The sequence below is a fragment of the Oncorhynchus clarkii genome, chromosome 12 (genome assembly GCF_045791955.1).
Source record: "Oncorhynchus clarkii lewisi isolate Uvic-CL-2024 chromosome 12, UVic_Ocla_1.0, whole genome shotgun sequence".
NCBI lineage: Eukaryota > Metazoa > Chordata > Actinopteri > Salmoniformes > Salmonidae > Oncorhynchus > Oncorhynchus clarkii.
In genome coordinates this window covers 76,887,188-76,910,391 of record NC_092158.1, presented here as the reverse complement: position 1 = coordinate 76,910,391, position 23,204 = coordinate 76,887,188, and the positions used below count along the sequence as shown (strand labels likewise).

Below are 23,204 nucleotides of genomic sequence, written 5' to 3'. Positions count from 1 at the left end.
CTCTCTCTCTCTCTCTCTCTCTCTCTCTCTCTCTCTCCTCTCTCTCTCTCTCTCTCTCTCTCTCTCTCTCTCTCTCTCTCTCTCTCTCTCTCTCTCTCTCTCTCTCTCTCTCTCTCTCTCTCTCTCTCATGCCAGTCTACTTGAGTTATTATTTTCTTTCTCTATGCACGTCTTCTCTCCCTGTCTTCCTGTTCCCTCCTATCGCACCACGCTGATCCTGTCTCCAACTTCCCCACGCTTTCCAGTTTACTTCAAAGGAAACAACCCCTCTTGCTCTCTGTCAAACCTCTGCATCTGTTTTCCCATGAATGAACCAGCATTGATCTGATAGTGGTAACGACGTTGCACCAGAAAGACGTCGCCGCTTCATTTGTGAACAGATCATTGTTTAAGACAACAATGAAATACAGAGGATAAACACTAACAGATAAAAACATTGCTCATACTTTTTTCTTTTCTCGATCACCCTCTCTCACACACACAGTACACATAGAAACATACACACTGTACCTTGGCAGCCATGATCATGGAGGAGCCACCGCGGACCCCCAGGATGGGGATGTGTGTCTGTGCAGAGATGAAGTCCAGGATCTGAGCTATGGCCTCCTGATCCGTGTCGTCCCCGAACACCACGCCCTGTAGCCAGTGCTCTGTCATCAGGTCACATATGCTCTTGATGATGCTCTTTGGGTCCGTCTCGTTCATGGTGAGCACTTCCACGTTGGGCGCCAGTGGCATGTGCAGGAAGTCGTCCTTCTCCCGGGCGCCCGCCAACGCCACCTCGCTAGAGTTGCCCACCAGCACCACGGCGATGCTGAGGCCCTGCACCAGCTTGGGCAGCACCTGGTGGTGGGGGGGCTGGGCCATGGGGATGTAGTGGGCCACGCCCCCGCCCTTGTCTCTGCGAGAGTGACAGGCGGGGGGCAGGTGGAACAGGCACATCAGGAGGCCCAGGAGGGACAGGGAGAGGGAGGAGAGGGCCGCACGGCGCCGGGGAGGACGTCTCACCTCCTGGGGGGGCAGGGGCGTGGGGGACGCTCGCCTTTCCTGAGGGTGGGAGGCGCTGTGGCAGCCGCAGACAGGCATAATCGAGGAGTGGGACTGTAATATCTGGGGGGTGGGAGGAGAGAGAGAGAGAGAGAGAGAGAGAGAGAGAGAGAGAGAGAGAGAGAGAGAGAGAGAAAGAGGTCAATGTGGCCCATAGACATTGATTGACTTAAGTGGATTAGCAAGAGCCAATAACATGAATCAGTGTATCACTAACCATGTTTCCATCTACAGTTTTTATGCCAGTAAAGTCATACCGTATTAAAAAAAAATCACTACAGCTGTGATGGAAACAGGAAGTCTCGGTACAATTTTATAAATGCTGACAGATCATTTTTTGTTCAACATTTTTTTTTTTCATTGGTAAAATGAATTATGCGAGAAATGGTGGTGGAAACGCCTTTATGTGCAAATATTGACATAATAACCATCATATTGAAGTAAACTTCACGCGATGATATGGTGTGTGGTTCTTCCACTATGATTCGGGAAACCATTCAGTTTATTAGATTACAGATGAAATAAATGATGATGAATTTCACAGGGTGGTGAAAGTGCATGGTGATCTTGATGCTCCTTTCCAATAAATATTGAGGGTCTTATTCTGGTGACATGATGATTGATGCTTGACTGGTGTTTATCCATAGTAAACTCATCATGTAGCCTACCTTACCCTCACTGTAACTGTGAGCTGTTGGCTAGAGTACATGTGCCAACACCAGAGTAGACACGTTTTCTATTTAATACAACCGTTTTTGTGACAGAAATATCAGTAGAGTTGAAAATGCCACAGAAACACATTGGACTCTAGGTTTTTATTCGGTAAATGAAAACTTAAGCGAAAAGTACATTTCACTGGAAACACCACTAGTTTCTTTATGCTGATTTGTTTTATATTCACATGAACATCTGTGGCCTATTGGATGGAAACCTAGCTAGGACAGGTTGTATATGACATACAGTACATCAATAGTGCAGAAACACACACACACATGGATACAAGGTATATACACTCATACTGATCAATATTTCATGAGGAGTGTTTTCAAGCAGGATAACTTTCTTTATTATAGATGACATAAACTCTCCCGCTGGATGGGTGGCTGAATCCCTGACAGGGAGGGAAGAGAGGAAAGAGAAAAGGCAAGAGGAGGAGGGTAGAGGGGAATGCAAAGGAGAGAGGGAGAGAGGATGAGAAAGAAGCAAACAGAGAGAGAGAGAGAGAGAGAGAGAGATGCACGTTGACTGAGGAACTGGCTTGATGTGATGAGTGAACACTGGCTCCCTGATATACAGACAGAAAGATGGACAGATGCTGAGGGAGGGAGTGATGGATGCCCCGAGCAAATAACAAGTCTCAATACCCCCCCACATCTTCACCCCTCCTCCTCTCTTCTGTCCTATTTTATCCCAACACTCATTTACTCTCCATCCCTCCATCCACCTCTCTTCAACGCTTTACGTGAATGACCACATACTGTATCTCTCTTTTTTATAGACCTTCATTAACAGTGATGAAGAGGGGGGGCTGAGGGACGGAAGAAGAGAGAGAGAATGACACAAAGTGAGAAGAATAAGTAGTTAAACATATCCTATTTGAAAAACTATACAGTGAGCTCCAAAAGTATTGGGACATGTTATGTTGTTTTGGCTCTGTACTCCAGCAGACAATAGTGATGGGGTTAAAGTGCAGACCGCCAGCCTTCATTTTAGGGTATTTTTGCGTTAGTGCACTTTATTTCATTTTGAAATTACAGCACTTCATGTATAGAGTCCCCCCATTTTAGGGGAGCAAAATTATTGGGACAAATTCACTTACATATGTATTAAAATAGTATAAAGTTAAATACTCTGTCCCATATTCATATCACGCAATGATTACATGACTCTACAAAGTTTGTTTTGGTTTGTGTCATTTTGGAGTCACTTTAATTGAAAATAAGAATAGAATACGTTTCTAAACACTTCTACATGGATGTGAATGCTACCATGATTACAGAAAATCCTGAATGATGAGTGAATAATGGTGAGTGAGAAAGTTAGACGCACAAATATCATACCCCAAGACATTCTAACCTAACCTATCACCATTACAATAACAGGGGAGTTGAACACTTATGGGGGGGGGGGGGGGGGTGATATTTGTGGGTAGGTGAGTGTGCATATCAGCGGCTCCTAAATATTGTGGGGATGGTTGTAATAGCGTGTGTGTGTGTGTGTGTGTGTGTGTGTGTGTGTGTGCGTGCGTGCGTGCGTGTAAGCACCATGGAGTGTGTGTGTGTGTAAGTGTGTGTGTGTGTGTGTGTGCGTGCGTGCGTGCGTGTAAGCACCATGGAGTGTGTGTGCACACTCACCGTGGAACAAAAGCAAAAGTTTAAAAGGCAGAGGGAGTAAAAAGAAAAATCCTGAACAAACAAACCCTATAGGAACGAGACAGTGAGCAGGATAGAGGGAAAGAGAGAGAGGAGAGATTGAGAGGCTGGGGGATGGAAGGGGGAGGTGTGTAGAGATGACAAAAATACTTCTTTAGGATAACTAATTGCTGGAGGTTCGTCAGCACTAATTACAGGTCCCTGTGTTAATTGCCAATTGTACACTCCTCTAAAGAGAGAGGGAGAGGGAGCAGGGGAGGGAGGGAGGGAGGGACAGAGAAGAGTGACAGAGGAAAATAGAGAATAGAAATACAGACAATCTGCTAAAAGTAAGGCATATGAGGAGGTGGAGGGACACCAAGAGACAGAGAAAGAGATTCATGGAGAGAGAATGGAGGAGGTGAGAGAAAGAGTAAGAGAGGGAGGATAGGCAGCTGGAGTGGGCCTTGATGGAAAGCAATGAGAGGGAAGAGGAGACTGAATGAATGAGGGGAATGGCAGCAGATAGACTGAGAAAAGAAAGAGGGATGGGAGAGAGAGGGGGAGGAAAAGGAAGAAAGAGAGAGGGGGGAGATGCTCCCTTTGAATCTGTACTTCTCTAGCAGCACTCAGTTTCCATGGCAACAATTAGCATAGGCTTCTCCACACACTGTTGATGGACACAGAGATATATACGGAGACACACACACACACACGCACAAACGCACATACGCACACACGCACACACACACACACACTGCCCATTCCCCTCTGATAAGCAATCAATGCACCCTTGCAATGGGTCCATTTTACACGATTATTTTCATGGGCAAATTAACATAGACACATTTTACACAGCAACATACACAGGCACATATTACACATTTACTGTATACACAATGTCCATTCAGATGATGAACCCATGAAGTTCTATAATTCCCAGAACGGCACTTAAAGCACACAAAGGTTGATCACATAATAGAATGAGAAGTCTAAGAGAAGACCGCACAGCAAGCCCTGAAGACATGTCTCACGCACCATTTGGTTTATTTAACGCACCAAAGCACACTGCGATATCTATTACACACCGATGGACCCCTAGATAGGCTCCCACACTGATACCAGCCTAGGGGCTAAACTCTGCAGCGCCCGGCCCATGCGACTAGAACCCCACCCAACACTGCATCCAAACGATTGACTAATTAGGAATGTCTGCCGACTGCTACTGGTGGTTACCTCCCTGAATAACCCCAGGTAATAAGTGGGACTAAATGGACTATAAAACGTGTAATTGTCATTAATGAAAGCTTGGGCTAACATGGCTCAACTGATGTAGAGACACTGTTAGGATATGAGGCATGACGTGGATATTATGGCTCTGTAATTGGACGCCTTCGTCAGCCATAAATCACACAACTACAACTAGCACGGGGCCGGGGTGGTGGTGGCGAGCATGCCTTGTCAAAATAGCCCAGATATTAGACGGGCACTCACGTTTACGCACTGACATAGAGTACCAGTCAAAAGTTTGGACACACCTACTCACTCAAGGGTTTTTCTTTATTTTTACTATTTTCTACATTTTAGAAAAATAGTGAAGACATCAAAACAATGAAATAACACATATGGAATCATACAGAAATCAAAAAAGTGTTACAAAAATCAACATCTATTTTAGATTTTAGATTCTGCAAAGTAGCCACTCTTGCCTTGATAACAGCTTTGCACACTCTTGGCATTCTCTCAACAAGCTTCATGAGGAATGCTTTTCCAACAGTCTTGAAGGAGTTCCCACATATGCTGAGCACTTGTTGGCTGCCTTTCCGTCACTCTGCGGTCCAACTCATCCCAAACCACCTCAATTGGGTTGAGGTCGAGTGATTGTGGAGGCCAGGTCATCTGATGCAGCACTCCATCACTCTCCTTGGTCAAAACGACCTTACACAGCCTGGAGGTGTGTTTTGGGTCATTGTCCTGCTGAAAAAACAATGATAGTCCCACTAAGCCCAAACCAGAGGGGATGGCGTATCACTGCAGAATGCTATGGTAACCATGCTGGTTAAATCTGCCTCAAATTCTAAATGAATCACTGACAGTGTCACCAGCAGAGCACCCCCACACCATCCCACGTCCTCCTCCACGCTTCAAAGTTCTTGAAATGTTCCGTATTGACTGACCTTCATGTCTTAAAGTAATGATGGATTGTCGTTTCTCTTTGTTTATTTGACCTGTTGTTGCCATAATATGGACATGGTCTTTTACCAAATAGGGCTATCTTCTGTATACCACCCCTACCTTGTCACAACACAACTGATTGGCTCTAACACATGAAGAAGGAAAGAAATTCCACAAATTAACTTTTAACAAGGCACACCTGTTAATTGACATGCATTCCAAGTGACTACCTCACGAAGCTGGTTGAGAGAATGCCGAGAGTTTGCAAAGCTGTCATCAAGGAAAAGGGCGGCTACTTTGAAGAATCTCAAATATAAAATATATTTTGATTTGTTTAACACTTTTTTTGGTTACTACCATACAGTATAGAAAATAGTAAAAATAAAGATAAACCCTTGATTGAGTAGGTGTGTCCAAACTTTTGACTGGTACTGTAATAGAATGCCATCACACTGGCAAAAGACAGCCGTACATACAAAATAACAGTAGCACGGTGCGCTCTCTGTCTCGTGTACACACACACACACACACCTCTACACACACACACACACACACACACACACACACACACACACACACACACACACACACACACACACACACACACACACACACACACACACACACACACACACACACACACACACACACACACACACACACACACACACACACACACACACGGGGCCGTGCTGTTGTGTTTCCTGGAAATTCATAATACGGAGAAGCGATCAAAAGCTTTCATTTATAATTAATGCGCATTTGCTTTCTACAGTCACAACACAAGTGATATTGGGCAAAGTATACAATACAGGGGAATATTGACTCCCAGTATTATCTAAAAGGTGAGGTTTGTCTGTGACAGCAGCATGTACTATCAGGTCCCTGAGGGGATGAGCTGGCCCCTAGAACACAGGGCCAAACCGCTGAGAGGAGTGAACTATGTTGGCTCTAGTGGAAAAGTACACGCATGGCCTTTAGCTGGCTGCTGGGGAGGAAGAGGCGGGTCTATTTGAACCTGAGGTCTGGACGTGATGTTCCGCAGCAGCCACTCACATCCCCCTCATTACCATACACAGCCAAGCATACATTCACATGTTTACCGAGAGTCATTGAGTGTATAATGGTGTCTATTTCAAGAGAGAGGATGTTGGAGTGCCAATCGCTCTCTTTCTCTCTCTTCTCATTATGTGTCAGGCCTGACAGGCGGGATATTTGCATGAATACGAAGAACAAATACAATATGTCATTTTTATTATCTGCTTTGATATTTAGGAGAGTGCGGAGGACAACAACACGTCTAAACTGTTTATGACCTGTGTATTCATACACTGTCTTTGCCCGGAACTTGTACTGCAGTACTGAGAAATTGTGTCAAAGACCCAACATTTTCTCCAAAAGAAGCCATGAAGTTTGCATCTTAATCTGTTTTCAGGTGGAGAAGGATTCGATTTTCATAATATGTGCAATATGCAAGAAATTGGCAAATAGGGACAAAAGATAATTTCTGCCACACTGGCATGTGCACGAAACCCAATATCTGTGGCTTGTCTTTGAATATCAAGTGTCTTGAAGGAGAAAAGTACTGAACAATGCCTGAAGTTGTGTAATGTGTTTTGACACAACCATGAAGGTAAGCAGTTGGTCCTGTAATAACTCTTAGATTTCTATTAACACCCACTCTTCTGATTGGAGGAGAAAAGTTCATCTCCTCCCTGACTTGTGGGCTCACTGCCCCCATATGCTTATCAGTGTACGTGAACAATTCCACTTCAGCTGGCCTATTTCCATTTTAAACATCCTTTACAGGTGTGTATGATTTCAAAGTGTTGCCTTTTGGAATAGTGAGAAAACCAGAGTGACCCCCGTGCCAATAACGGCCCGGTAATCACTTTAAATGTCTTTTATTGACAGCTTTTCACGGACCAGAGCCGCAATAATCTGTCCTCCTCCATCCATCTCATTCCAAGCTGTTATTTTTGGAACCAGGATCCTGCCTTTGGATTAGTAGGTGTGCAGGGTATTTCCTTTGTGTGCATGTGTGTGTGCGTGTGCGTACGTGTGCGTGCGTGTGTGTGAAAGAGAGACAACAGTTTGAAAATATTGTATTTGTCCTCCTTGCATGCAGGGATATAAATGGTCTGAATTGAATTTGGTGCTGCAGCAGTTGCTTAAAAGAAGATATGGGGATATAGATACGCGCTCAAAATCTGCCTCCCATGAGTGAAAACCAACAGCTCTTGTGTACAGTCAAATGAATCAAAATGGTACCCTGAAATATGCTTAGGTAAGAGCACAACCTGATCCAGTTCAGTACTGTGGTGTCCATGTCTGTCTGCATTTACACCCCTGTAAAGCCAGAGGACGAAGGGACAAAGGGACAAAACATCCCAGACTTGTGATACTTAGACTTACTGTACAACAAACTAACAATTGAGGATGACAACTCTATTCTCTTCCCAATGGCTACTACGGTTTCGAAAAAGTTCACTTATTGACTACATAGATACAGTGTCCTAACTAGTTCACTTATTGACTGCATAGATACAGTGTCTTAACTAGTTCACTTATTGACTGCATAGATACAGTGTCCTAACTAGTTCACTTATTGACTGCATAGATACAGTGTCCTAACTAGTTCACTTATTGAGTGCATAGATACAGTGTCCTAACTAGTTCACTTATTGACTGCATAGATACAGTGTCCTAACTAGTTCACTTATTGAGTGCATAGATACAGTGTCCTAACTGACTTTCAAGAGGCTTGGACTGTAATATTGCTTTGGTTACAGATTGAATGGATGGTGACCAGGGTTCTTCAGTATAGTGTGTGATAGCTGCTGTTTACTGTACCAGAGCAATAACAGCAGCTATCACCTGACCTGTATCAAATTCCTCACGTTTCAATCTTCTAAAATGGTAAGAGATGAATAAGTTACTTTGTTCTCCACTCAGGTGAATGATGGATTTAATTTGAATTTTAATGTATTTATTTAACCTTTATTTAACCAGGAAGGGCTCATTGAGATTAAAATCTATTTTTCAAGAGCGCCCTGGCCAAGATAGACAGCACCAAGTCATTACAAAAAAATTACAGACAGACAACATGAAAAACTACAAGTAATCTAGTAAAAACCATTGAATTCAGAAGAGTATAAAACAGCAAATTAAAAACATTGACAGGTCAGGGAATCAGCCTCAAAATCCTTCATCAGTGATTTAAAAACACCAATTGGGACAAGTTCTTCCAGTTTAAAAGTATTTTGTAAGGTGTTCCAAGACGATGGCACAGAGTACATAAAAGCCCTTTTACCAAATTCAGTTCGGACATTTGGAACAGTTAGCAGGATAAAGTCCAGCGAACGAAGAGAGTACTCACCACATTTCTGAACAATAAAAATGCACAAGTAAAAAGGTAGTAAACCCAAAATGGCTTTGTAAATAAAAGTATACCAGTGACTGAGCCTACGAGTGACTAGAGAAGCCTGGTATACAAAGTGCAGTGGTGCGTAAGGGTTTTGCAGTTTAAAATAAATCTCAAAGTGCCATGGTAAAGATTGTCAATTGATCTCAAACACTGAGCGTAAAGTATTAATTTAACGTTTTAATTATTGGATTTTAATTAATTAATGGCATTAATTCATGGGACATGTCATTTGGAGACTACGGCACATTTTGCAAAGGTGTGAGAGAGGTTACATTATTAAAGGGTGTAATTCAGCGCTGGAGCATCTGTTTTGGCAGCATGTTTAAACCCTCGTGAGTCGCTGGAGACTCGGATTCCAGTACAGTATCTCTTTTCCACCGTTGTTTTTATGCATGATCATCACTATTTCTTGCAGGCGTACGTACGGCTGTCATGCCTGTCTCCAGCCGTCTTCCAGGGCCGCGTGCGTCACCGCTCCCAGCCAATGATGAGACTCCCCACGAGGATAATGACATCTAGGAGCTCTTCCCAATAGATGTCCCGTGTTTAATCCCACCCAGCACTCAGCCACGAGGCACGCCGCAGAGTAAGCCTCAGCTCCGTCAACAGCACCACCACATCCAGAGCTGTCATTCCAACATGGTACCTGTGTGACAACTATCATAATATTTAAATCAAACACACTTTGTTCGGAGTGTTCGGAGTGTTCCACCTCCATTAACTACTGTATAAGAAGCAATGCGTGACCTGGGCGAAACCTCCTATTTTCTACTGCTTGTGCTCCTGTTGCTCCTACAGAATATTAGCTCAAAAGTATCCTGGAGCTCCTGCATCTAAATATTAACAGTACCAGCACCTATTTCAGTCCAAATCAAGCAATGATAAGAAGCACAACACAATGTGGAATATCTTTGACAACGTACTTTCTGTACTCATTATCAAGATATCATCTAGAAAAAGAAAGCCAATTAAATAATGGTGAGTAATTGCACTGTATTGCCACACAGTATATAGGCTGACGATTCATAGCTAGCTGTACAGAACAAAACTTTTCATATAATTTAGTTACATACCAAATGGAACAGCTTACCTATAGTATATTCATATATGCAAATAAACGCAAATGACGGTACAAACATAGAGGCCTGTGTGCAAAAGGTGATGTGAGTCCCACCAGGTTAAACCCGCCTGAGTTTTCTGTGGCAGTAGTTACGAGTGCCAGAGGGCTTCATTTGCATCACCACAGTCAGTGAAGTGAGTCCGCCAACACCTTCAATTATGAAACAATTAGCATTCATAAGTTTGCTTGTGAAAAGCTGTAAGATTGAATTGCAGTTAGTCATCCTCTGAATGAATTCATGAAGCGCTTCCTATTCGCTATGCTCCACGGGGCTAATTTTCATCTGCTGGCTCATCCCTGCTCTCTCTGGGACGGTGTCAGTTGTACTCACAGACACCAAAAGGTCATAAATTAGCAATAAGGGCCATTGAAGTAGGCAAGTTGTTACGCTTCAACCTTGTGATACTTTCAAGAGGAGCTTTAAAAAAAAACACAGTTTTGCATATAAAGATATTCATAGACGGTATTTATTTAATTTCTGCCCATCAAAAGGGAAAGGTGGAGAATAAGTTCCCCTTCTCACTCATTTTATGAATGGCCCTAAATATATGGAGCAATTGTTTGTGTTTGAAAAGCAAATGTTTCACATTAGTCATGTGTTGAAAATAGCCAGCGGACAAGAGTACCTGATCATCAGCATCATAATAATCATGCTGTGTGTGAAAGTGTTTTGGTATCATCAACTGACACAACTTTAAACATCATCAAAGTGTCACGATGTGAAACCTGTGTGTCTACGTCACTCTGGCCTAGCAGCAGCGCTAAAGCCCTTGTAGCTGTTTGTGTAATATAATGGTGTTGACCCTAATGGCTGTGGGCCTCACTATTGAGTTATTATTTTTATGCAAGCACTAAGCTCCACAGACTCTTTCATAACACTGTCAGCACAGCGCACACAACTCTCAGAAAAAATGTAGGAGAGAAGTGATGTTTTATTCACTCCTGGCAGAGTACAATTCATAATACAGCTGGACTGACTCACAGTTTTAATTAAAAACTAGCCTTAGCGCCGGTGGTAACATGCTGATTTATTAAGACCCAACCTCATCCACCCAAGACTGAGTCCACAGTGGGTGAAGGGGTGAGGGGAAGGTGGTGGGCAAAATGCCTAGGAGGGGGAAAAGTGCTTTGTTTCACACAGCAAGGTGGTACAGTAGGCAGGCAGTGTGTGTGGTAACATTTCATTACAGAGTTGCTTTGGCAAGTTTGTTTTAAAAAAGAATAGTATGGGGAAAAAATGATATGCAGTGTGTATATATGTATATAACAGACACCATTGGAGAATGGCCAGTGCAGCAAATTTCACATGAATTGATGGAATTTGCTTCGGTCTGACAGTAATGTCAGGTTTATGTCACCCTCTCATTTAAATCACAGCTACAACGGAATCCCTTGATGCAGAGAGATTTTAATTAAAAACGGTGAGAGAGAGCGAGTGTGCTGGCAAGAGAGGGAGGCAGATTGAATGAAAGAGAGAAAGTTATAAAAATAGAGATGCAGGACCAACGGTAGATCAGAGCTGTGATACACATAAGGGACAGAAGAAAATAAGAGAGGGAACAGTGTGAAAAAGAGAATGGTGGCAGGACAGAGGAGAAAGGATAAGAATGCGTATTCAGGGGTAAAATGGAACTAGGAAAAGTTTAAAGTACATTTCAACTTCCCTTATTCCTTACTTTCCTCTCTATATAGCTCACTGCACTTTTTGGGGATTTTCCCCCCATTCTGCTCACAGTACAGGTCAGATGTTTTACCGTGTGTGTGAATGTGTGTGTAACTGCACCTTTTCTCTATTTTCATTCCCCCTTGTCTTCTCCACATCTCCCTTCCTTAGTCACTCTCACTGAGGGATTCGTTAAGGTTTGGCACACACTGGTGATGCAGACCACAGCCAAACACACAGACATAAACAAGCACACACAGACACACACACAGACACACACACTGGTGATGCAGACCACAGCCAAACACACTAACATAAACAAGCACACACAGACACACACAGACACACACACAGACACACACACCCACACACATACACACACACTGGTGATGCAGACCACAGCCAAACACACAGCCATAAACAAGCACACACAGACACACACAGACACACACACAGACACACACACAGACACACACACACACACACACAGACACACACACACACAGACACACACACAGACACACACACCCACACTTTGACTGATGCATACGTATACAATGCAATAATCAATTTATGTACACTATATAATGCCCTTACCTTAGGTAATGAACATGTAGAAACACACTCACACACTACCCCAGCCAGTCATCTTTAACCATACTGCCTTCTCAATTACACATCCTTTACCTCGGACAAATGGACACAAACACGGTATCTACTGTAGATCAGGGCTTGGTAGCTCGTGCCCTAAGGAGCCATGGGGGATTCTGTTCCTCGTATCCCCGACTTCATAAGACACATCAATTCTCCTCCTCAAGCCCAATCAATGGCAGTAACATGAAAGGTGGCTGATCGGCCCGCTGCCCAGGGGCTGGTCCTCTAGCATGCAGCCGGGCTCCACAGACTCCTGACTCAGCTCTGGGGGGGCTGGGGGAGCTGGAGCCAACCACCACCAGGAATGAGCCCTCTCCTCAGTAAACCCAGGGTATACCTTTAATTGGACATCATACATGTAAATTTGAATGAAAGCAGAATAGCAGGGTGTCAAGTCTTCGAAGCGTTTCTTACGTGTCTTATGCATGCTTTTGTATGGCCTTGTTAGATAGTGTCCATTGACCTTTAAGAACTTTTAGAGGGTATATGGTGCCAACTCTTATGTAAATCATCATTAGGCTTCAGCCATATTTCGTTCACCTGTGCAAAGCTTTAAGATCTTTTGAACATTTTCTACTGGCTTTAGGCGTGTGTTACTCTAGAGCCACTGATCACATCCATCCACAACTCTCCCTCATATCTTCACATTGGTCTTGACTGATCTTTATCACGGTCGACACGATGCAATATACCACGTCTTTCTTGTCCTGGAGGTTTGAGCCAGAAGAGGCCATCTATCCCACACTCACAGTGTGTGTCCATTGATCTTAAATGACTGGATGGGTAGAAGGATCATTAGGCTAGTGCTATGGTGGTAGCTATGTAGTCCACCTTCTCTCTACTCCTTGAGTCACAAAACACTCTATCTCTCACACACTTAATGAGTGTGCCATCAGGGTCTGGCGGTGTGAACGTATCAGGGTCTGGCGGTGTGAACGTATCAGGGTCTGGCGGTGTGAACGTATCAGGGTCTGGCGGTGTGAACGTATCAGGGTCTGGCGGTGTGAACGTATCAGGGTCTGGCGGTGGGAACGTATCAGGGTCTGGCGGTGTGAACGTATCAGGGTCTGGCGGTGTGAATGTATCAGGGTCTGGCGGTGTGAACGTATCAGGGTCTGGCGGTGTGAACGTATCAGGGTCTGCCGGTGTGAACGTATCAGGGTCTGCCGGTGTGAACGTATCAGGGTCTGCCGGTGTGAACGTATCAGGGTCTGGCGGTGTGAACGTATCAGGGTCTGGCGGTGTGAACGTATCAGGGTCTGGCGGTGTGAACGTATCATGGTCTGCCGGTGGGAACGTATCAGGGTCTGGCGGTGTGAACGTATCAGGGTCTGCCGGTGTGAACGTATCAGGGTCTGCCGGTGTGAACGTATCAGGGTCTGCCGGTGTGAACGTATCAGGGTCTGGCGGTGTGAACGTATCATGGTCTGCCGGTGGGAACGTATCAGGGTCTGGCGGTGTGAACGTATCAGGGTCTGGCGGTGTGAACGTATCAGGGTCTGGCGGTGTGAACGTATCAGGGTCTGGCGGTGTGAACGTATCAGGGTCTGGCGGTGTGAACGTATCATGGTCTGGCGGTGGGAACGTATCAGGGTCTGGCAGTGGGAACGTATCAGGGTCTGGCGGTGTGAACGTTACAGGGTCTGGCGGTGTGAACGTATCAGGGTCTGCCGGTGTGAACGTATCATGGTCTGGCGGTGGGAACGTATCAGGGTCTGGCGGTGGGAACGTATCAGGGTCTGGCGGTGGGAACGTATCAGGGTCTGGCGGTGGGAACGTATCAGGGTCTGCCGGTGTGAACGTATCAGGGTCTGGCGGTGTGAACTTATCAGGGTCTGCCGGTGTGAACGTATCAGGGTCTGCCGGTGTGAACGTATCAGGGTCTGGCGGTGTGAACGTATCAGGATCTGGCGGTGTGAACGTATCATGGTCTGCCGGTGGGAACGTATCAGGGTCTGGCGGTGTGAACGTATCAGGGTCTGGCGGTGTGAACGTATCATGGTCTGCCGGTGGGAACGTATCAGGGTCTGGCGGTGTGAACGTATCAGGGTCTGGCGGTGTGAACGTATCATGGTCTGCCGGTGGGAACGTATCAGGGTCTGGCGGTGTGAACGTATCAGGGTCTGGCGGTGGGAACGTATCAGGGTCTGGCGGTGTGAACGTATCAGGGTCTGGCGGTGTGAACGTATCAGGGTCTGGCGGTGTGAACGTATCAGGGTCTGCCGGTGTGAACGTATCAGGGTCTGGCGGTGTGAACGTATCAGGGTCTGGCGGTGTGAACGTATCAGGGTCTGGCGGTGTGAACGTATTAGGGTCTGGCGGTGTGAACGTATCAGGGTCTGGCGGTGTGAACGTATTAGGGTCTGGCGGTGTGAACGTATCAGGGTCTGGCGGTGTGAACGTATCAGGGTCTGGCGGTGTGAACGTATCGGGGTCTGCCGGTGTGAACGTATCAGGGTCTGCCGGTGTGAACGTATCAGGGTCTGGCGGTGTGAACGTATCAGGGTCTGGCGGTGTGAACGTATCAGGATCTGGCGTTGTGAACGTATCAGGGTCTGCCGGTGTGAATGTATCAGGGTCTGCCGGTGTAAATGTATCATGGTCTGGCGGTGTGAACGTATCAGGGTCTGGCGGTGTGAACGTATCATGGTCTGCCGGTATGAACGTATCAGGGTCTTGCATTGTGAATGTATCAGGGTCCTGCGGTGTTAATGTATCAGGGTCTGGCGGTGTGAAACTATCAGGGTCTGGCGGTGTGAACGTATCATGGTCTGCCGGTATGAACGTATCAGGGTCTTGCATTGTGAATGTATCAGGGTCCTGCGGTGTTAATGTATCAGGGTCTGGCGGTGTGAACGTATCAGGGTCTGGCGGTGTGAAGTTATCAGGGTCTGGCGGTGTGAACTTATCAGGGTCTGGCGGTGTGAACGTATCAGGGTCTGGAGGTGTGAACGTATCAGGGTCTGGCGGTGTGAACGTATCAGGGTCTGGCGGTGTGAACGTATCAGGGTCTGGCATTGTGAATGTATCAGGGTCCTGCGGTGTTAATGTATCAGGGTCTGGCGGTGTGAACTTATCAGGGTCTGTCTGCCGATGTGAACGTATCAGGGTCTGCTGGTGTGAACGTGGCCTAATTGTCTCAGAATACTAGGTGGTAAATATTTGTGGTTGTGGCTTCATTTAGCACCCCATCGTCTTCTTATAGGAGAGTTATTTACAGTTTGTGTTCTCCACCCCATCCGCCCTCATACCTCCCTCACTGCACCTCCTCCCAGCTCTCCACTCAGCCACCATCTTTAATTCAACCCCCCCCCCCCTCCCCTCCCCTTTGCCCCCCACCATTCCTCTCTGGTCATGGTTAATTAATTGCCAAGCTGTTCACTGCCGATGCCAACTGTAACATAGACAAACACTGATACATTGATACCCACATACATTCACGCTCGCTGACACGCCTGACAGAAAACTCCCTAGTTCCAGTATTGGAAGATGTTACAGGACAATAATGGAGATATTATACAGTGCCTTCAGAATTCACATCCCTACAAATTCTAACATTAGTATAAAAAATATTTTTTTAAACACTAATAAAACACTAATATATCTTGACTAGATAACTATTCAACCCCCTGCGTTAATACATGTTAGAATCACATTTGGCAGTGATTACAGCTGTGTCTTTCTGGGTAAATTCTAAGAGATTTCCACACCTGGATTGTGCAACATTTTCCCATTATTATTTTCAAAATTCTTTAAGCTCTGTCAAATTGGTTGTTGATCATTGCTAGACAATCACTTTCAGGCAAATTTAAGTCAAAACTGTAACTCAGCCACTCAGGAACATTCACAGTCTTCTTGGTAAGCAACTCCAGTGTAGATTTGGCCTTGTGTTTTAGGTTATTGTCCTGCTGAAAGGTGCATTCATCACCAGTGTCTGGTGGAAAGCAGACTGAACAAGGTTGCCCTTTAGAATTTTGCCTGTTCTTAGCGCCATTTCATTAAAAAAAATTATCCTGAAAAAGTCCCCAGTCCTTAACAATTACAAGCACACCCATAACATGATGAATTCACCACTATGCTTGAAAATATGGAGAGTGGTACTCCGTAATGTATTGTTTTGGATTTGGCCCAAACATAACACTTTGTATTAAGGACAAAAGGTTAATTGCTTTGCAGCATTTTTTGCAGTATTACTTTAGTGCCAATCGTTTTGGAATATGTTTTATTCTATACAGGCTTTCTTCACTCTGTCAATTAGGTTACTATTGTAGAGTTACTACTGCACAATGTTGTTAATCCATCCTAACTTTTCTCCTATCACAGCCGTTCAACTCCGTAACTGTTTTTAAGTCACCATTGGCCTCGTATTCCTGAGCGGTTTCCTTCCTCTCCGGCAACTGAGATAGGAAGGACATCTGTATCTTTGTAGTGACTGGGTGTATTATTGATACATCATTCAAAGTGTAATTAGTAACTTCACCATGCTCAAAGGGATATTCAATGTCTGTTTTTTTTCCCCCATCTACCAATAGATGCCCTTCTTTGTGAGGCCTTGGGGAAAAAAACGAATCTTTGTGGTTCACTGCTCGACTGAGGGACCTTACAGATAATTGTATGTGTGGGGTACAGAGATGAAGTAGTCGTTCACTATTATTGCACACAGAGTGAGTCTATGTCATTTATTATGACTTCCTAAGTATTTAGGCTTGAGTTATTCAGGCTTGAGTTATTGACTCAAGACATTTCAGCTTTTCATTTTTTATTAATTAGTAAAAATGTTGAAAAACATAATTCCACTTTGACATGATGAGGTTGTCACGGGTGTCATTGGAAGTAGACCAAAGTGCAGCGTGGTGAGCGTACATTTTATTATATTTTAAAATGTCGCCAACAAAACAACAAACGAAAGAAACAACCGTGAAGCTTACAGGGCAAAGTGCCACAAACAAAGTCAACTAACCACACTGAACGGAGGGAAAAAGGGCTACCTAAGTATGATTCCCAATCAGAGACAACGATAAACAGCTCTCCCTGATTGAGAACCATACCCGGCCAAAACAAAGAAATAAAGAAACCTAGAAAACTAAAAATAGAATGACCACCCCACATCACACCCTGACCTAACCAAATAGACTCTCTAAAGGTCAGGGCGTGACAGAGGTATTGTGTGCAAGCCAGTGACAAAAAACATCGAAATGCAATACACTTTAAATTCAGGCTGTAAAATAGCACAATGTGGAAAAAGTCAAGGGGTGTGAAGTGAGTACCGTCTGTATTTATCAAGGGGACGTGTGTCCCAGAAACTATGTAGCAGGTAATCCACATTACCTGGCAGTTTAACTTTGTTGAATTTGGGACACTTTGCACTGAGGTGTTTAAGCAGCCACTGTGTTTGAAATTTGTCGCTTGCATGGCTGAGCGGCGGTTGAGAAGAGATTCTAAATAAGTTCTGACAATTATTCAGTTTGCTTCCCAGATTTTAAAAAAGTCAGGAGAGGGAAAATCTAAATGAAATACTGAAAATATTGCATGTATTCAACCTGGGGTTTGAAACTCAGTTACGTTGCAGATAAGCAGCGGTTGTGACTAAATAGAAAATGACAAGAGAAACTGAGTGTTCCCTGTAATACAGTGGTTAGACTAAATCTGTGCAAATGAATCTGTGGGAGGGTGACATCCACAGGGCAAAGCGGTGGTGCTGTGCTTTTATAATCCAACCTTGATAAACAATATTCATTAGCTCTCAACCATGTTCGGCTTCAGTAATCAGTAACTTGACAGTAACTGGATGGTAATCTCTCAGGGGAGAATTAGGTTCCTATTGGCAGTTGTGCTAGGGAGTTTGCTAGAAAAACTCCTGGGGGCAATTTTCCCTAACCCAGTCCAATCAATAACTTCTAATATTATCTACTAGTCACATCAATCCCTCTGACTCCTTAGGGTGGCAGGGGTTGCTGGCTGGCGGGGTTACTCCAGCAAAGTGTCCATTAACTATGACATTTCAATACCAGTGGGAGGAGAGGCTGGACTATGGCAGTGTTAGCCTCTCAGAAAAACCTGCACTTCATGATGGACAAGGGTCACTCACTTGGTATATTTGTATTGTACATTTCATGACTGTGACATCACAAACGGGCTTTTGGGAATGTAAATGTTTTGCTTGGTGGATATGGCAACCTTATAATGTATCAGAACACAGAGTAATGTACAAAATACTGTATGTGGACTATTGCATCTAGGAAAATAGACTATTTCAATGATAGGATGAATTAAACCACAGTCCATCTCAAAGCTTGAATTTCTACCCAGAGACCACTGCCTCTGTAGTTAAGCAAATGTAAAAATGTTGAATAACATTACTTTCACGTTTGTAAGATTTATGACCGTAGAAAAAGCAAAGGTAATCCCATACAGCAAATATAGAACTTATCCTGGCATATTCAAACAGAGTGTTCACTTTAAAGCTGTGGTTAGTCTGTGAACATTTTTGTTACTTCAAATACGTGTGGGACATTTGAATAAAACAAACTCCCGGTGGCTCAAGTTACATGCAGCAAGGCCTGGATTTGTATGTCCAGCACTCCAACTTCATTGCTGAGTAATAACATCATTGCTGAGTAATAACATCATTGCTGTGTTGATATATAGAGATATCTAAAGATGCCGACCTACATCAGCATTGTACAGCAGAATGAGAAGAAAACATTCTTCACACATAAAAACACCACAGCCTTTGGGTGGAGAGGAAAATAGGTTCAGTTGAAGTCGGAAGTTTACATACACTTAGGTTGGAGTCTTTAAAACTCGTTTTCAGCCCTTCCACAAATTTCTTACTAACAAACTATAGTTTTGGCAAGTCGGTTAGGACATCTACTTTATGCATGACACGAGTAAAGTTTCCAACAATTGGTTACAGACAGATTATTTCACTGTATCACAATTCCAGTGGGACAGAAGTTTACATACACTATGTTGACTGTGCCTTTAAACAGCTTTGAAAATTCCAGAAAATGATGTCATGGCTTTAGAAGTTTCTGATAGGCTAAATGACATCATTTGAGTCAATTGGAGGTGTACCTCGGGATGTATTTCAAGGCCTACCTTCAAACTCAATGCATCTTGCTTGACATCATGGGAAAATCAAAAGAAATCAATCAAGAACTCAGAAAAACAATTGTAGACCTCCACAAGTCTAGTTCATCCTTGGGAGTACTTTCCAATGGCCTGAAGGTGCCACGTTCATCTGTACAAACAATAGTACGCAAGTATAAACACCATGGGACCACACAGCCGTCATACCGCTCAGGAAGGAGACACGTTCTGTCTCCTAGAGATGAACGGACTTTGGTGCGAAAAGTGCAAATCAATCCCAGAACAACAGCAAAGGACCTTGTGAAGATGCTGGAGGAAACAGGCACAAAAGTATCTATAACCACAGTAAAACGAGTCCTATATCGACATAACCTGAATGGCCGCTCAGCAAGGAAGAAGCCACTTCTCCAAAACCGCCATAAAAAATCCAGACTACGGTTTGCAACTGCACATGGGGACAAAGATCGCACTTTTGGGAGAAATGTCCTTAAGTCTGATAAAACAAAAATAAAACTGTTTGGCCATAATGACCATCATTATGTTTGGAGGAAAAAGGGGGGAGGCTTGCAAGCTTAAAGAACACCATCCCAACCGTGAAGCACAGGGTGGCAGCATAATGTTGTGGGGGTGCTTTGCTGCAGGAAGGACTGGTGCACTTCACATAATAGATGGCATCATGAGGACGGAAAATTCTGTGGATATATTGAAGCAACATCTCAAGACATCAGTCACGAAGTTAAAGCTTGGTCGCAAATGGGTCTTTCAAATGAACAATGACCCCAAGTATACTTCCAAAGTTGTGGCAAAATGGCTTAAGGACAACAAAGTCAAGGTATTGGAGTGGCCATCACAAAACCCTGACTTCAATCCTATAGAAAATTTGTGGGCAGAACTGAAAAAGCATTTGTGAGCAAGGAGGCCTACAAACCGTTACCCAGCTCTGTCAGGAGGAATGGTCCAAAATTCACCCAACTTATTGTGGGAAGCTTGTGGAAGTCTACCCAAAACGTTTGACCCAAGTTAGACAATTTAAAGGCAATGCTACCAAATACTAATTGAGTGTATGTAAACTTCTGACCCACTGGGAATGCGATGAAAGAAATACAAGCTGAAATAAATCATTCTCTCTACTATTATTCTCACATTTCACATTCTTAAAATAAAGTGGTGATCCTAACTGACCTAAGACAGGGATTTTTTTTTACAAGGATTAAGTGTCAGGAATTGTAAAAAAAAACTGAGTTTAAATGTATTTGGCTAAGGTGTATGTAAACTTCCGACTTCAACTGTACAACTGTTCAAAGCTATGTACATGTAGGTTTTTCCATACATACATACAGAAACTGGAGCATCAACATACACCTCTGAAGTCTCGACACGGCAGTATCCAAAGAAGTGCCTGAAGGTAACAGATGTCACCAAAGCAAATGTTGGAATTCAATGCTCAGCTAATGATTGGGTCTCGAGGCAGTTTTCCAGGTGACTTATGTTCCTCTGTGGAGACAAGGATGAGTGAAGGTGTATTGATTCCTGTTGACAATTCAGTCAGTTCTATGCTCAGCCTGACATGTGTCAGGTCAATCTAAAAAGGTGATTCTGGTAGATCCAATTAATATTCATTGATAGCATTACCTCTGCAATAAAACCTATTGAAGCCAATAGTTTCCGTATAATTCTACAACAGCCACTACATTCTTCAATAATTGGATATTAGCCAGATTGATGTTGAATATATTCCACAGATCCTAACCTAGAAAGACTACACAGTAATCATTTGTTTTTATATGTTTTATATATCCCCGAATAAATAGGCCTACAATATTGAAATAGTATTGTTGATGATCCAACACCATACTCTCACAAGCCATCAAACATAAGCTACAGACAATCAATAGCCATTCTATTCCCAAATCTACTATATCTAGGCCTATGTTCATCTTCAGAAACTTGAAGAATAGTCTTAGTCTCTTCACTATCCTTCCCTCCTCCTTTATGCTAACTAACTTTCAGGATATCAATTTTGCCTCCTTTTATGGATAAGTTGAAAGAAACATTCTCTCTATTTCTATTCAGCAAAGAGGGTAAAGCAGTATAAAACACTGGAGCAGGTGTCAAGGTATTGACAAGATACATAACTCCATGTGTAGTAAGTCCTACTCATCCTTTATCTTTTAATTAGGTTTTATGGTGAGGGGGAGGGTAGAGTGTGCTTATTTTAGAATATTTCAGACTATTTTCAAGATCAAAGGTTGTAGCTGTATTGTATTGTATATGCCACTGCATGTCTACCTCTGACATGTGTTGGGATCCATACCTGTAAGTGCTGCTCGAGAGTCTATTTTTAAACCGCTTTGATGACTTGGTAAAATAAAACACCATTTTAAAAGGTTTCCTTTATACCAGCTCAAATAGCAATCTATTATCTTGCTCTCCATCTGCTTCGGGACCATTCTCTCCATCAGTCAAAAGAAAAATGACTAACACAAGAGCCAAGCCGCAGAGCACTGAAACATAACCGTGCATGGCAATGATAAAGGCTACAGTAATACAACAAAGAGAAGAAATCCCATTTTTAATAGGTATACATGAGCTATAGATAAGACCTAAAAACCGATATATGAACTAGAATTCTGATAGACCAATATCCTTATTCAAACCATTATTCTAAAATGTCCTGTTTAGTTCCTAAGCTTCATAAAAGATTAGAGAGAAAAAAATGATTGGATTTAGGCCTAATAGCCTCATGTATAAAAAATATTGCTATTAAAAAGGCTTAAACACACTCAATGTAAAAGTCAGTGGAGTTGAAACGGAGTAGTGAAATTGATAATATTATTCAATAATATTGCTGATTTGGTTATGTTCTATATCAATGCTTGGTCTAATAATGCAACATCAACCGTTAGTAACACAGTATAGAGTGTTTCATGAACAGTAAAGAAGGCCGTTGTTAAGGGCGGTGCTTTTCAGTCATAGTAGTAATAGCATTTGTAGTGTGCTCACATCTAGAGTCCGTAAGAGAATAATTTAGTTTCTCAGTCTCACACTCAGTATGGTGGCTCAGTCTCTTGAAAGTCACGCCCGATTAACAGTGCACGGAGAAAAAGACGATAGGAGGGTGGAAAAGGGGGAGAGCGTACGTTCAAAGTCTAAATGATAGGGAGAGTCGGAGGATGCATATGAGAGAGGGAATGAGTATTGAGAGAGAGATGAGCTAAACGCATTGCAAAGAGGAAAATATGAAAAATATGATAATGGCTCTGGTTGGTAATAGCTGTTTATGGGCCATTATTTACTGTTTCTGTATTCATATACGTAGCGAGCCCAATCTCAGTCGGACTTCAGGGAAGAACAAATGTCTTCTTCATCTTATCACGCATTACAAAACACAGACACACATAGGCCTACATACAAAATCTGAACTCAATATACACACAGATGGGCACACCCTTTTGTCACAAAATCTCATTCAACAAATCCTTTAATTGCTTGATCAATATCCGTAGAGCCATGCAAATTAAGCCAGTAGTCAATAGCGGCTGGGTCAGGTTGAATAACCAAGTAAAGCTCACACACTGACGCAGTCCATCGATCAAAAAGCTCACCACGCTAAAATCCTGTGCCCCTTTCCACCACAAGGCCTGCAGGTCTCACCCTGCACCACTACCACCACCT

General features: G+C 43.5%; 2 protein-coding genes across 2 annotated transcripts in view; both read right to left on the bottom strand.

The window, feature by feature from the left end:
* The window catches only part of LOC139422243 (glutamate receptor ionotropic, NMDA 2B-like), a 73,583-nt gene extending 72,479 nt beyond the window's left edge, over positions 1-1,104 (bottom strand). The window contains exon 1 of the mRNA XM_071173418.1: positions 511-1,104. Coding sequence (XP_071029519.1) covers positions 511-1,086 — 576 coding nt within the window. The 5' untranslated portion in view covers positions 1,087-1,104. The remainder of the gene's footprint in view (positions 1-510) is intronic.
* Positions 1,105-13,232: 12,128 nt separating this feature from the next.
* Positions 13,233-15,455, bottom strand: LOC139422546 (uncharacterized). Its single transcript, XM_071173698.1, has one exon. The coding sequence runs from the start codon at positions 15,453-15,455 to the stop codon at positions 13,233-13,235; it is 2,223 nt and encodes a 740-aa protein (XP_071029799.1).
* Positions 15,456-23,204: the final 7,749 nt, after the last annotated feature.

Bases quoted from the DNA above. Each gene is read 5' to 3' on its own strand.
- LOC139422546 (XM_071173698.1), bottom strand. From the start codon at position 15,455: ATGCCAGACCCTGATACGTTCACACCGCCAGACCCTGATACGTTCACA.